Source organism: Lutzomyia longipalpis, chromosome 3, assembly GCF_024334085.1.
Source record: "Lutzomyia longipalpis isolate SR_M1_2022 chromosome 3, ASM2433408v1".
In the NCBI taxonomy this organism is placed as follows: domain Eukaryota; kingdom Metazoa; phylum Arthropoda; class Insecta; order Diptera; family Psychodidae; genus Lutzomyia; species Lutzomyia longipalpis.
Genome location: NC_074709.1, coordinates 8679842 through 8693700, shown reverse-complemented (window position 1 = coordinate 8693700; position 13859 = coordinate 8679842). Strand labels below are relative to the sequence as shown.

The following is a 13859-nucleotide window of genomic DNA, read 5'->3' as shown; positions in this document are numbered from 1 at the left end:
AACATTTTTGCCAAATTTGAGCCTTCTACATTTTGTAGGAGGCGAAATACTGTGGAAAAACCATTCTGAATGGCGGCGGCTGCGGTCGCCATCTTGATTTCAAGGTCGAGTGTTACACTAAATAAATAAGGATGACTAATTATACATTTTTGCCAAATTTGAGCCTTCTACATTTTGTAGGAGGCGAAATATTGTGGAAAAACCATTCTGAATGGCGGCGGCTGCGGTCGCCATCTTGATTTCAAGGTCGAGTGTTACACTAAATAAATAAGGATGACTAATTATACATTTTTGCCAAATTTGAGCCTTCTACATTTTGTAGGAGGCGAAATATTGTGGAAAAACCATTCTGAATGGCGGCGGCTGCGGTCGCCATCTTGATTTCAAGGTCAAGTGTTACACTAAATGAATTAAAATGACTAATTATACATTTTTGCCAAATTTGAGCGTTCTACATTTTGTAGGAGGCGAAATATTGTGGAAAAACCATTCTGAATGGCGGCGGCTGCGGTCGCCATCTTGATTTCAAGGTCGAGTGTTACACTAAATAAATAAGGATGACTAATTATACATTTTTGCCAAATTTGAGCCTTCTACATTTTGTAGGAGGCGAAATATTGTGGAAAAACCATTCTGAATGGCGGCGGCTGCGGTCGCCATCTTGATTTCAAGGTCGAGTGTTACACTAAATAAATAAGGATGACTAATTATACATTTTTGCCAAATTTGAGCCTTCTACATTTTGTAGGAGGCGAAATATTGTGAAAAAACCATTCCGAATGGCGGCGGCTGCGGTCGCCATCTTGATTTCAAGGTCGAGTGTTACACTAAATGAATAAGGATGACTAATTATACATTTCTGCCAAATTTGAGCCTTCTACGTTTTGTAGGAGGCGAAATATTACGAAAAAACCACATTAAATGGCGGCGGCTGCGGCCGCCATCTTGATTTCAAGGTCGAGTGTTACACTAAATGAATAAGGATGACTAATTATACATTTTTGCCAAATTTGAACCTTCTACGTTTTGTAGGAGGCGAAATATTACGAAAAAACCACATTAAATGGCGGCGGCTGCGGCCGCCATCTTGATTTCAAGGTCGAGTGTTACACTAAATGAATAAGGATGACTAATTATACATTTCTGCCAAATTTGAGCCTTCTACGTTTTGTAGGAAGCGAAATATTACGAAAAAACCACATTAAATGGCGGCGGCTGCGGTCGCCATCTTGATTTCAAGGTCAAGTGTTAAGCTGAGGACTAAGGATATACATTTCTTCCAAATTTGAGCCTTCCACGTTTAGTAAAAGGCGATATGTTAAGGAAAAACCGCGTAATACATAAAATTCAATATGGCGGTGGCCGCCATTTTGAATTTTCAAGGTCGCATGTACCACCATTCGATAGGGCAATATTATCTGTACCTTGTGTCCAAATTTCACCCTTCTATCTTTACTAGGAGCGAAGATATGAATTATGGCCATTTTTGGCTCAAAAATCGTCCGTCTGCCCCACTGTGCACTGGTACTGTTTTCTTGTGGAAATAAAAACATGTTGGTGCATAAAAAAATAGAAAATTTGTTCAAAAAGGCGGAAAATGTGAAGAATAGGACAATAAATCCGAAATTCACAAGTCCGAGCGAGTAGTCATACGACAGCAATGTCGTGTGACAGAAAAGGAAAGAAAATGGTATAATCATGAAAGGATGAGTGAAAGCGAATGATACCCAAAAACATAACGCTCTTGGTTTTTCCTAGTTTTTCAAATAAAATCAAATGCATACCATATAATTATACAAGTAGGTATAACTACATACAAGCTTTGTAAAATAAAATTATTATTTTTTTGCATAAAACATTCATTTAGGGAATGAAAAGTTGTTCGATGAAATGCAAGAGAAAGAGAGTTGTTCCAGCAGTGTCACATGATATGCGCGCGCAGCCAATCAGAGCGTTCATCAGCTGCGTGTGCACTTCCAACGTACCAAAGCACTTTGCGCACTGCTCGCAAAAGTTGATAATAGACAATTTCGAGAATTTTATAACAAAATTTTGCTATTTTAATAAATAAAATATTGTTACCTACTTAATAGTAGGATTAATATTCTATTTTTTTTTTGAAAAATTTAATAATTTAAATTAGGTTGAGAGTAATATTATGTACATAATATTATTAAAAGCAAAATTCGTTAAATAATAAAATGTGTTTAATTTTAATAAAGGATTTTTTTTTAATATTAGTGTTGTGACGTAAAAATTATTCCGCACATTACATTGATATAAAATCCTTAGAATATTGAATTTCATTTTATACAATAGTTCAGGTCGATTGAATGCAATAGTAATTACATAATGTAAAGACCTGCATTTTACTACTCACTCACACAAGATGTTGGAACAGATCTCTTTCTCTCTACCTCATAATGTCATACTCGGCTATACTCTTCAGACTCATGTAATAAACAAGAAGAGAAGATACTACGAGAGTGACACAACTTTAGTAAGTGAGAAAAACGTGAGTACCTATGCACCTCATTTATTGTACATTGTACTTACAACTGATTGTAAAATAATTTTTACAACAATTTTTAAGATATATTGAATTGGATTAATAGGCAAAAATAAAGCATTTCGTGTTTATGCATTTTTTGTTGAAAAAATTTTCAAAATTTTCTTTTTGATAGAAAAAAATTTAATTTTCAAAAACCATCTTGAACATGCCTACATACAAGAGCGAAATCATTTTAGTAACTGCAAAAAACGTGAGTACCTATAGACCTCATTTACTAACAACTAAATAAATATGATACACAGAGCATAAAATACGACGAAGATTTGAGTATAGGTATATATAGAACTTAATTACATTATATTAGGGCTTGATAAATACGGCAAAAAAATTATAAGCACTGCTAATAGTTAAAAAATATTTAATAAAAAAAAACAAGAGAGTTTTTGAAAATTAATTTTTTTTCTATCAAAAAGAAAATTTTGAAAATTTTTGCAACAAAAAAATGCATAAACACGAAATGCTTTATTTTTGCCTATTAATCCAATTCAATATATCTTAAAAATTGTTGTAAAAATTATTTTACAATCAGTTGTAAGTACAATGTACAATAAATGAGGTGCATAGGTACTCACGTTTTTCTCACTTACTAAAGTTGTGTCACTCTCGTAGTATCTTCTCTTCTTGTTTATTACATGAGTCTGAAGAGTATAGCCGAGTATGACATTATGAGGTAGAGAGAAAGAGATCTGTTCCAACATCTTGTGTGAGTGAGTAGTAAAATGCAGGTCTTTACATTATGTAATTACTATTGCATTCAATCGACCTGAACTATTGTATAAAATGAAATTCAATATTCTAAGGATTTTATATCAATGTAATGTGCGGAATAATTTTTACGTCACAACACTAATATTAAAAAAAAATCCTTTATTAAAATTAAATACATTTTATTATTTAACGAATTTTGCTTTTAATAATATTATGCACATAATATTACTCTCAACCTAATTTAAATTATTAAATTTTTCAAAAAAAAATAGAATATTAATCCTACTATTAAGTAGGTAACAATATTTTATTTATTAAAATAGCAAAATTTTGTTATAAAATTCTCGAAATTGTCTATTATCAACTTTTGCGAGCAGTGCGCAAAGTGCTTTGGTACGTTGGAAGTGCACACGCAGCTGATGAAGGCTCTGATTGGCTGCGCGTGCATACCGCGTGATCAATACGTAAATTCTCTCTCTTGCGTTTCTCTCGAGGATTTTTTCTCCTAAAATGATTTTTCTATAATAAAACCTAATAAATTTTATTTACTAAACTGATGCTCCGTAGGAAAAAATACCTGGTACACGTTTTCTATACCATATGAAGAAAATTTGGTGATAATTTTAAGTCAATACAAGCTCTTAACTCAGAAACATTGCTATATTAATTCATTTCATATCATCCTAACGGATAAATAAGAGACAAGGTATAAAGAATTAGTTCGGAAAAAATATATTAGGAAAAAAAAATAATAAGTTTTATGTATTCGATCCCGAGACCTTTGAAATAAAAATCAAGCCCGCAAAACGTGTGCTGCTACGGCTGCTACCTGAGAGCAATCTCAGAAGGCATAAGACTTTCACACAGGCGTGCACGGGTGCCCGAAGAGAGAAGCAGCACACACACACATAAATACCGTACACAAAATGACACTATTTTTATGCCTAATTTTCAATGATTCTTGATGACTATATTAATATGTCTTTCTCCTGGGCACCTTATGAACATTTTTTTATAAGAAAATTAGACTGGTGGGAGCCAATTTTCTTTATAATTTGTATTAAAATTATTTGCCTTATAAATTCGAGTGAGAGAACCATGCACGGAAGCACCCCTCACTCTCATAGTTTTGGTCAAGGGATTAAAAAATGTATTTGTCTCCATAAATCTATCTTGTTCACACATGGTCAGCGAGTGAATATAGAAAAAAATCTACCAAAAATTTTGTATGGAAATGTAATTGCAATTGTATATAAAATAAAGAATGAATGCGAAAATGTATGGATGAACGCAAGATCGCAAGATCGCAAGTGTGAGCGCAAAAATGTATGGAGTGATCGCAAGATCGCAAGTGTGAGCGCAAAAATGTATGGAGTGATCGCAAGATCGCAAGTGTGAGCGCAAAAATGTATGGAGTGATCGCAAGATCGCAAGTGTGAGCGCAAAAATGTATGGAGTGATCGCAAGATCGCAAGTGTGATCGCAAAAATGTATGGAGTGATCGCAAGATCGCAAGTGTGATCGCAAAAATGTATGGAGTGATCGCAAGATCGCAAGATCGCAAGATTGAGCGCAAGCAACTGAACCATGATCGCAATAGTTATTGCCCCCCTGTTTAAAATTAAATTTTCTCAAAGTCTTTCAAAACATTTCAAACATGGAAAAGTGTAGGTATACATTGTTTGTGTAATTGCTAAAGCCTGCATATCGATGGATTGCAATTTCTGCTTGCAAGGTTAAAGTCATGAAGAAGCCACGATTTCTCATGCAATTTCCCAAGACACGCCGCACTCTCACCCACCCGCCTCGAAAGAAAGCCAAAACAACTAGCCAACACTGTGTTGGTTGATATAGAGTGAAATAAAAGCAGCCAAAAACCATTCTAATCGCCATGTTTCCATTATTATCAAAAGTTCCATAAATAATCACATTGTCTGCCCGAAAAAAAATCGCCAGACGTAATTTGTTTACTTTCTCACGACACGTAATCAAAATGCAGCAATTTGCAGGTGATAAAGAAAATTAAGGGGGGGAAACAATCAACAGGTTCAATCTGATAAGTCTCTCAGCCACAGTCTCGTTGATTGAACAGGAATAAGCTCAAAAAAATGTTTCCAGAAGTCTCAAAGAATATTTTCTTCAAGTCAATATGCAGTAATATGAAGAAACTAAACTTCCTCAGTTAATTCATGGAAAATGATTCATTCGTAACTTATATTAAGGAAGTTGCAGAATTTGCAATGTATTTTATGTTTCCAAGAATAGAATGGAATATTCTGTTATGGAGTAGAAGGATTAAAATTAATTAGATTTTCTCGAAAGAATTTGTAAGAAAAAAAAAAAGATTGACAAATGGTGGCAGCGATGGGATACAAATTTCCTTAAATGCCATCTTTTGGCAGGAAATCTAATAATAATAATTGTTTATTCACATTCCATTCAGATTTACACACTTTATACAATTTTTTCTACAAATTCAATTTTATGATATCAATCTTACAGAAATTTTAGAAAAATAGCTAAGGAAGATGCTTTTATTGATTTTCTTTTCTGTATTAGCAATTTCTTTAAGATTTTTCCTTTAATTAAATGCACTCGAAAGAATTTGTAAGAATAAAAAATGATTGACAAATGGTGGCAGCGGTGGGATACAAATTTCCTTAAATGCCATCTTTTGGCAGGAAATCTAATAATAATAATTGTTTATTCACATTCCATTCAGATTTACACACTTTATACAATTTTTTTTCTACAAATTCAATTTTACAGATTTTAACAGATCAATAAAGACCTACAGAAAATAAGAAAATTCAACACTCGAAAGTTGATAATCCATAAACTCCTGAAGTCAAAGAAAAGGCTCCCTTACACCCTTAAGAATCACATTGAATACAAGATATTCTCACAAAGAATTTTCAGTGGAACATTTCTTACGCCATGTGAATTTCAGGGCAAAAAGAAAAGAAAAAGATTGAGAAAAGGCGCATCCAGAAATGAAGATGAGCAACGAAGCGAAGAACATTTCTGAGTGAATCTTCCTCCATTTCTTCTTGCACCCCTTTTTTTCTGCCTGCCACATCCGTCGCGTTGCGAATGAGGTGAAAGAGGAGGAAGTGTCTAACAGGACTTTTGAGCCTCTTCGTGTTTTCTCTGGAAATGTGAGTCAAGAAGTGCCCCCTTTTACGCATTGCCCATGATCTTCTCTTCCGTGGAATGGGATCACCAGGGAATCACACACATACAGGCACTCTGGGATTGTGTCTGGGGGAACGGACAATGTGGGCAAGAGGGCAGGAGTGAAGAATGCGCGCACACAGCCCGCGGGGAGGTGGTGCGGAAAACAAAAACGCGCCGAAGAGACCAACACAGTGATTGTTGCGTAATGAATTCACTTTTTTCTGTGCTACGGCATCTCGCTCACACCACCAAACAGGGCCCCATTGAGCCACTCAATCATACACACAGCAGTGGAGGCGCCTGGTGGCTCCCACATTATGCTCTCTCGCTCATTCAACACAAGATCCCCATATGGGGACGTGTGCGTGTGAGCAGGACAGAGAGCAGGGGAGCTGCGCGCGCGATCCAAGTGTGACATTTGGGCTCCCCCTCCCACCACACCGCTGGGGGCCCACGAAAAAGTCAGTCTCTCTCTTGAAAAAATTTTTTGGCGTCCAATTGTTGCATAATATTCTCCAAGTGCCCAAAAAATTACAAATGAAACCATCATCCCATCTCCTTCACACCCACACTGCTCGCCAGTGGGGCCTTCTCTGTCCCACCACCAGTGTCTATGAGCTGTAGTAAGGGGGAAATATGGCAACAGTGGATCTCGCGGGATTTTTTTTAAATGTTTTTTTTTCCATTCTCACAGCGAGAAGAGACAAGGAAGGAAAAAAAAAACACTGCGCAGCGTGGAATAAAAAGCGAAATATTGGCTGGAAGAGACTGTGTGAATGTGGAAACCAACCCAAAATCACCATCATCATCAGCCAGGGAAGATTTCCGGAGGCTAGAAGGGAAATAATGAGAGCACATTTGGAATTTTGACGTGTGGACTCACCTTCTGAAGCATCCTCGTAGGCAATAACATCGGACTTGTCAATTTCCAGGGAATCCGCAAGTTGGGATGATTGATCCGGGACTAGGGTTGTGCATCCACCATCGTCCACTTGTACCCCATCCAGGGGGAGTGGAAGCTCAACGATGACACCACTTTTCTCACAAAGTCCCCCACTATCGAGGAGGCAGTCACTCCCGGAAGCACTCGAATTGCTACTGGTGCTCGTGGCAATACGTGTGGATGTAGCTGATCCCGTGGTTGGGGTCTCCTCGTCGGGCATCTTACACTGTTGTCTCACTTCCCGGATTGATGTAGTGGTGGTGGGTTACTGAAGTCACATCAAAGTGCCCCTCCCCGCCGTGTGGACTTCCTGCTTCGGTGTCTCCACCAACACTACACGTTCCTTCGTGTCTTTGAGCGCACAAAGGGTGATGTTCCCGTGGGTACAACTGAGGATGGACTGTTCCTGCGTCACGCGAAATATGTCACTCGCACTCTCCTCCGGGAGAAAATCTCGCACTTCCTCTTCTCTCCCTCACACACAGTATGTACAATGAAAAATTGAGCAGAAAACACTCCTTCTTCCCCCTTTTTCTTCTCACAGAGCCCAAACTCTTCTCTTCAGCAAGACGCGCAAGCGAGAGTGAAGGTGATTCCGCGATGTGTTGGTACCTTCACAGAGACACTGGGGACCAATGCAGGTGCACCATTGTGCATGGAAGTCCCGAAAAAGTTGCCCAAATAATCCCCAAAATGGAAATGAAAAGTTGAGTGAAAATAGGTTTGTAGGCCACTCTCTGCTTTACACTCCCGACATTATTCTATTTCGTGACGACGGAGAGCGCCACATTCGCGCCACACACTACTAACCCAGCGTTCGTGACATTGACACAGAACCCGAGTGCCCGTGCGCGTGTGTGTGTGTGTGTGCGCCTGTGGTGGATGAGACGACGGAAGAGTGTGCGATGCTGGGTTCCCCCCGCGCGAAGAATTGCGTCTTTTTCTCCCCAAAATCACATCACTTCCTGCACGTGAGTACACTGCCAGCCACCACGGGTAGCCACACTTGCGATTGCACCGGAAATTGCGGGATAACAATATGCGGAAAAGGTACTTTTTCGCGATTATTGAAAGACCTTAAAATTGCCGCTGTCCACCAAAATTCTCTTCGTGTGTCTTTCTCTCTTCTTCCCCTTTTCGCGCTGCTGCCCTCTGTCATGAAAACACCAAAATCGCGAAACTTTGCACGACTTTTGTTTATTCAGCGCGAAAATTCAATTTGCCTCCATTTTTCTTTCTTGAATTAATTTTATTTGCATTTTCTTATTAATTTCCTAAGAAACTCCTAAAAAATAATGATTGTTGTTTATGTCCTTAAAGATTTTTATCTTCTTTTTTTTTTCAAGGAAGTCTTTGAAACCCTCAAAAAGCAAGAATTGATCGTCAACAAGCATAAAAAAGAGATTCTGATAAAACTCTTTTGTTTTCTTTCCTTACAAATCGTCAGTTATAAGATTTTTGGTATTCCGGGAAAAATCTTAACCTTTGGAATGCGGAGGCCTTGGTAGTTACGTAGAATGCGAAGGTGGGGTCGTTGAGCGACCCCAAAAAGAAGGCCAATTTTCTCCCAAACTATACAACCTGGAGTTGTCGGGTTAGTGCCTATAGATTCCTTATATAGTCCTCTTGCCCCTTGCATCACAAATTCGCCACCCGGAAACACGCAGAAGAAGATATTAGGGAAAAACATTTTTCACTCATTTTTCACACTTTCTTCGTGAGAAATTTGCCACGAAGTTGACCGCAACTGCTATTTTTTTTCACTACTTCCCCACATTCCCCTCACTTCCCGCACCGTGATAAATGGCAATATTTCTCGAATATTCTTTATTGTTTTGCAGATTTATATGCTTCTAATTATGTTTTATGTTGTTTATGTTACTTATTCGCGATAATTCTGACACAGTGAGAAAGTAAACACAACCCTTCAACCCCCTTCAACCATATGATTTATGATGTGACTAACTTCATTCTAAAAAAATTTCCGCAGCATGGCCGTTACATCAATTTTTGAATTCCCTTCTTCTACATTTTCCTTAATAACTTTTCTTGTGGTAGTCGGATTGAGCTGAAATTTTTACACAACCTCCTCAGATAACCAAAGAACTTATTTCCAAAAGATGGGAATGGTATCTTTTATATTTATGGAGATATAACACGAAATATAGCGCTGGGGTCGTTCAACGACCCCGCTCCGCATTCCAAGGGTTAAAGGATTTTTACATTTTGTTTCACCTTAAATCGTATTTTTGAAGGAAAATTACTTTTTCAGGCCTCTTCAGAGATCTTTCTGACTATTTTCCTGAATAACAAATTCTCTATTTTTCTTTTCTAGAACGACAATAGAACAATTTAAAAACACCCATCTGTCAAAATCTTACAGCAACTTTTCAGTTGTTAGAAAAGAAAAGAAAAGATTTTATCAGAATCTACCCCTTAAACGAGTTTCAGAAAGAAAATTACGTTTCTAAGTTTCTTAAACAACTAATTCTGTGTTTTTCTTTCATAGAACCACAATAGAACGATTTAAATACTCCATCTGTCAAAATCTTACATCAAACTTTTAAGTAGAAAAAAAAGAAAAGATTTTTATCAAAATTTAATCCAAAATGGAACTTTTTACCCCTCCATATGGGGTGAAATGATTCAATGTGCTTTTTCGCGTTAGAAAAGCACTAAAAATCAATTTTCTTAATGAAAACTAACAAGGAAAAGTCCGAAGAATAGTTCAAAAGTGAAAAATCTTTATAAAGTAATTCTATTTAGAAGTTTTTGGGCGTTTTTGATCAAAATTGATTCAAAAACGAAACTTTTAATTGATTTCTTTAAATAGAAAAACCAACGAATTATAAACTTTGAAAGTCTCCCAAAAACAAGGCTTTATCATTTAATTCCGCTCGTCTGGAAAGAGATATTAACGACCTTTAGTTAATTTCAATGTTTTTAGTTGTTCTAATTTTTAATATAAACTCTCGAGAAGGTCAATAAACATGATAATACCTTTTTTTCTTCTTCAATGATGTACCATCTGTATGACTATTATGCAACAAAGAATCCAGCACAAGAAACAAACGAATTAGTTAGAAGATGAAGAAAAAAGTTAATTACAAAAACCACAAAAAAATTTATTGCCAGGTAGAAAATACTTGAAAGGAATTCATTTTGAAAAAGAAAATCTCACAAAATTCCCTTATTGTGTGCCCTGCTTTGCCAGCATTTCCCTGGAGATAATCAGTCTCTGCACCTGAGAAGTTCCCTCGTAGATTTGGTAGATTTTCGCATCACGCATTAGCTTCTCCACTGGGTACTCTGAATTGAAGCCGTTGCCACCGAAGATCTGAACAGCATCAGCGGCAATTTTATTGGCTAAATCTGCAGCGTGGGCTTTTGCAATTGATGCGTAGTACGTATTGCGACGTCCTGGAATGTTGAGAGAATCACAAAAAAGTTGAAGAATTTCAGTTAAAAGTTTTTAAATTCTTTTACCTTGATCAACCTCCCAGGCGGCTCTCCAGTAAGCCAAACGAGCAGTCTCCACGCCAATTGCCATATCGGCTAGCATAAAGGAGACAGCCTGGTGATGTGCAATGGGTACTCCGAAGGTCTTTCTCTCTAGTGAGTACTTGGTGGCTTCATCGAGGCATCGTTGAGCCAGCCCAACTGCCCCAGAAGCCACAGGTGGGCGTGTTTTGTCGAAAGTTCCCATTGCTACCTTGAATCCCGCTCCCTCGCCAATCAGTACATTCTCCTTTGGGATCCTCACATCCTCAAAGGTGATACCACGTGTATCTGAAGCCCTCTGGCCCATATTTATTTCCTAAAAAAAAAACAAAAAATTCAAAGATTTTGATTTGGGAGGGGATTTTGTGCTGATTTTTTAAAGAATTTCTTTACCTTCCTCCCGGGAATAACTCCCGGAAAATCTCTCTCAACAATAAATCCCGTGAAGGCTTTGCTAGCTGAAGCCTTTGGATCGGGATTTGTGCGTGCCAGGACAAAGTACCAATTAGCTACGCCACCATTTGTAATCCACATCTTCTGCCCATTGAGAATGTATTCATCCCCCTTGCGCTCAGCACGTGTCTTCACACCGTTTACATCACTCCCAGCTCCGGGTTCGGTGACAGCATAAGCAGCCACAAGGGGTTCCTCCAACAAACGTCCCAGGTACTTCTTCTTCTGCTCCGGATTCCCAGCAATGAGTACCGGTGTCTGCCCCAGGGTACTTGCTTCGAGAGCTGTGAAAATCCCCGTACACCCATACGCCAGCTCCTCAGCCACAATGCACGTCGTGAGGGTATTGAGTTCCATGCCACCGACGGATTTTGGGATGTGGAGGTTCATCAGCCCCATACTGTGGGCTTTCTTGATGATATCCCACGGGTATTCACCCGTGCGGTCGTGATGTGCAGCAACTGGAATAATTTCTTCTCTTGCAAACTTCCGGGCAGCTTGTTGGAAATCATTCTGAAGCTCTGACAGCTGGAAGCTCGGTCCAAGGCTCTCTGCAGCCTGAGAGCTGAAACATCGCGCACCAGGGAGAGCTGTTGACCGTACAATCTGCAATGATAATTTCCATTTAGCTTATCGAGAAATTCTTTTTGCGTCTTTGAGTTCTTTTTTTGGGTGGTCAGGTGGAACGTGAGAAATTCCCCCAAAAAAAAACACGAATGAGCTTAGACAGAAAAAAAGCCCGGAGTTTTTTTTATCACAAATTTACACACTCATGAGGTAAGAAAAAAAATGGTTTTGATAAGAAATTTCACGCAAAATAAATCCCACGAAGGTGGAGGAATTTTGACCTCACAGAAAGTTGGTCCAAAGTTCACAGACGCGACGACCACAACCCGTCTCCTCGAAGCAAGTCATTTGCGTTGAATAACAAACGAAGGAGAACGGAAAAAAGGGGAGACAGTGTTAATTTTTTATTTTCTTGTGATTAATTCCACACAACTTCCTGACCACACGCAGGGATATTAAGGAGAAGAGCCTTCCGGTAGAGGATACTTGCCTGTCGAAGGAGTTGAGCCATTTTTTCCGGCAGCTGTGATGTGTCTTCAAGGGAATAAATTGGGTAATGCACGAGATGAACTACTTTTCTGCCCTCAGGAACCTTTGGTGGATGCAATGAGTGCCCTCTTGCCTGGACAGAAGTGTGACAAACACTGAGCTCGGCTAGCGGGATCGTGGAGGTTTTTGGGTTGTTGCAAAATAAAGGCCTCGCTGGCACTCTGCCCACAGCTTTGCATGAATTCCGGGGCTTCTCGCGCGACTTCTGGGCATTCCAATGCGACTGATCCGGAAGCATACGAAGCACAGGGAATGGTCAGAGACATCTCCCGGGAATCAGTTGGGATCATCCGCATGCGCGGGCTACAAAATTCTCCATTCATTTAGTAGAAAGAGAATTTTAGGATTTTTTTTAATTCCTACAAAAAAGAGGATTAAAAAAAAATCCTAATATAAAGCAAATTATTTTTCTTTTAATCTTGGAGTTTTTAATTAAATGAAAATTAAGGAATTTTTAAAAAATGAGAGGAAGTAAATTCTTAAAAATCTGAAGCTAAAAAAATTAAAATATAAAACACAAAAATATTCAAGAAAAAAAAACTTTGAAAATCTTTCAATTAAAATTAGGGCCATATTCAGCGTAAAAAATCTTTTACTTTCATTTTATGAACTTTTATCGTAAAAGTCGTCAAAAGAATCTTTTATAAGATAAAAAATATTTTACGCAGAATACCGGTTTTTTTATAATAAATTTTTTTATCAGTAGGGGAGGGCGGGGCTAATAAAGTCACTTAAGGGTTTGGAAAAAGCTTAAAATATCATATTTCCTAGCTAGATAGAACAAAATGATCTGAGAAAGAGTTATAGAGCAGTAAATTTCCTATAGAAATGAACTATACATTTCGCGTTATCTATTTGGGAAATATGATATTTTGAGCTTTTTATAAACCCTTAAGTGACTTTTTTAACCCCGCTCTCCCCTATGGGTTTTTATCCATCATGGTCATTACAAATTATTCCATAAAATCGTGAAAAATTCATCAAATGCATGATGAGCAAAATTGTTTTTTTTTAATTAATTATTTATATTTAATAAAAAAAATTAGTTAATAATCAGCAAAAACTAAACAAAAATATGATTTTGCATTCATAATTTTAGGTTGATATCAATTTCTGTCAGATTCATAATTTTTCGCATCATCAAACGGCATAAAATAGCTTAAAACGCTTATAAAAGGACCACCAAAACTCACTTTTTTTATAAAAAAAAAACTCGATAAAAGCTTTTACCCTGAATACCAAATTTTATTTTTTATCTTATAAAAGTTTGGAGACTAGTTTTTTGTGCAGAATACCAAAATTCTTTTATCTTTTACGCTGAATACGAAAATGACCATTTATCATAAAAATAAAAGAATTTTTTACGCTATATATGGCCCTATAGTTTTA

At 37.6% G+C, this 13859-nt stretch overlaps 2 protein-coding genes across 3 annotated transcripts in view; both read right to left on the bottom strand.

The window, feature by feature from the left end:
• LOC129791844 (nuclear hormone receptor FTZ-F1) overlaps positions 1-8557 on the bottom strand; it is an 82972-nt gene extending 74415 nt beyond the window's left edge. Inside the window, exon 1 of one of the 2 annotated variants that reach the window (XM_055830424.1) lies at positions 7341-8557. In XM_055830424.1, coding sequence (XP_055686399.1) covers positions 7341-7620 — 280 coding nt within the window. In that variant the 5' untranslated portion in view covers positions 7621-8557. The remainder of the gene's footprint in view (positions 1-7340) is intronic. The other variant, XM_055830423.1, reaches the window with a different exon arrangement.
• A 1947-nt stretch (positions 8558-10504) lies between these two features.
• LOC129791884 (medium-chain specific acyl-CoA dehydrogenase, mitochondrial) lies at positions 10505-12690 on the bottom strand. The gene is made up of 4 exons (XM_055830496.1): positions 12412-12690; positions 11295-11960; positions 10887-11217; positions 10505-10820 (listed from the first exon to the last, which is right to left on the bottom strand). Exons 1-4 carry the CDS (start codon positions 12430-12432, stop codon positions 10591-10593), a joined length of 1248 nt encoding a protein of 415 aa, XP_055686471.1. The 5' UTR covers positions 12433-12690; the 3' UTR covers positions 10505-10590.
• Positions 12691-13859: the final 1169 nt, after the last annotated feature.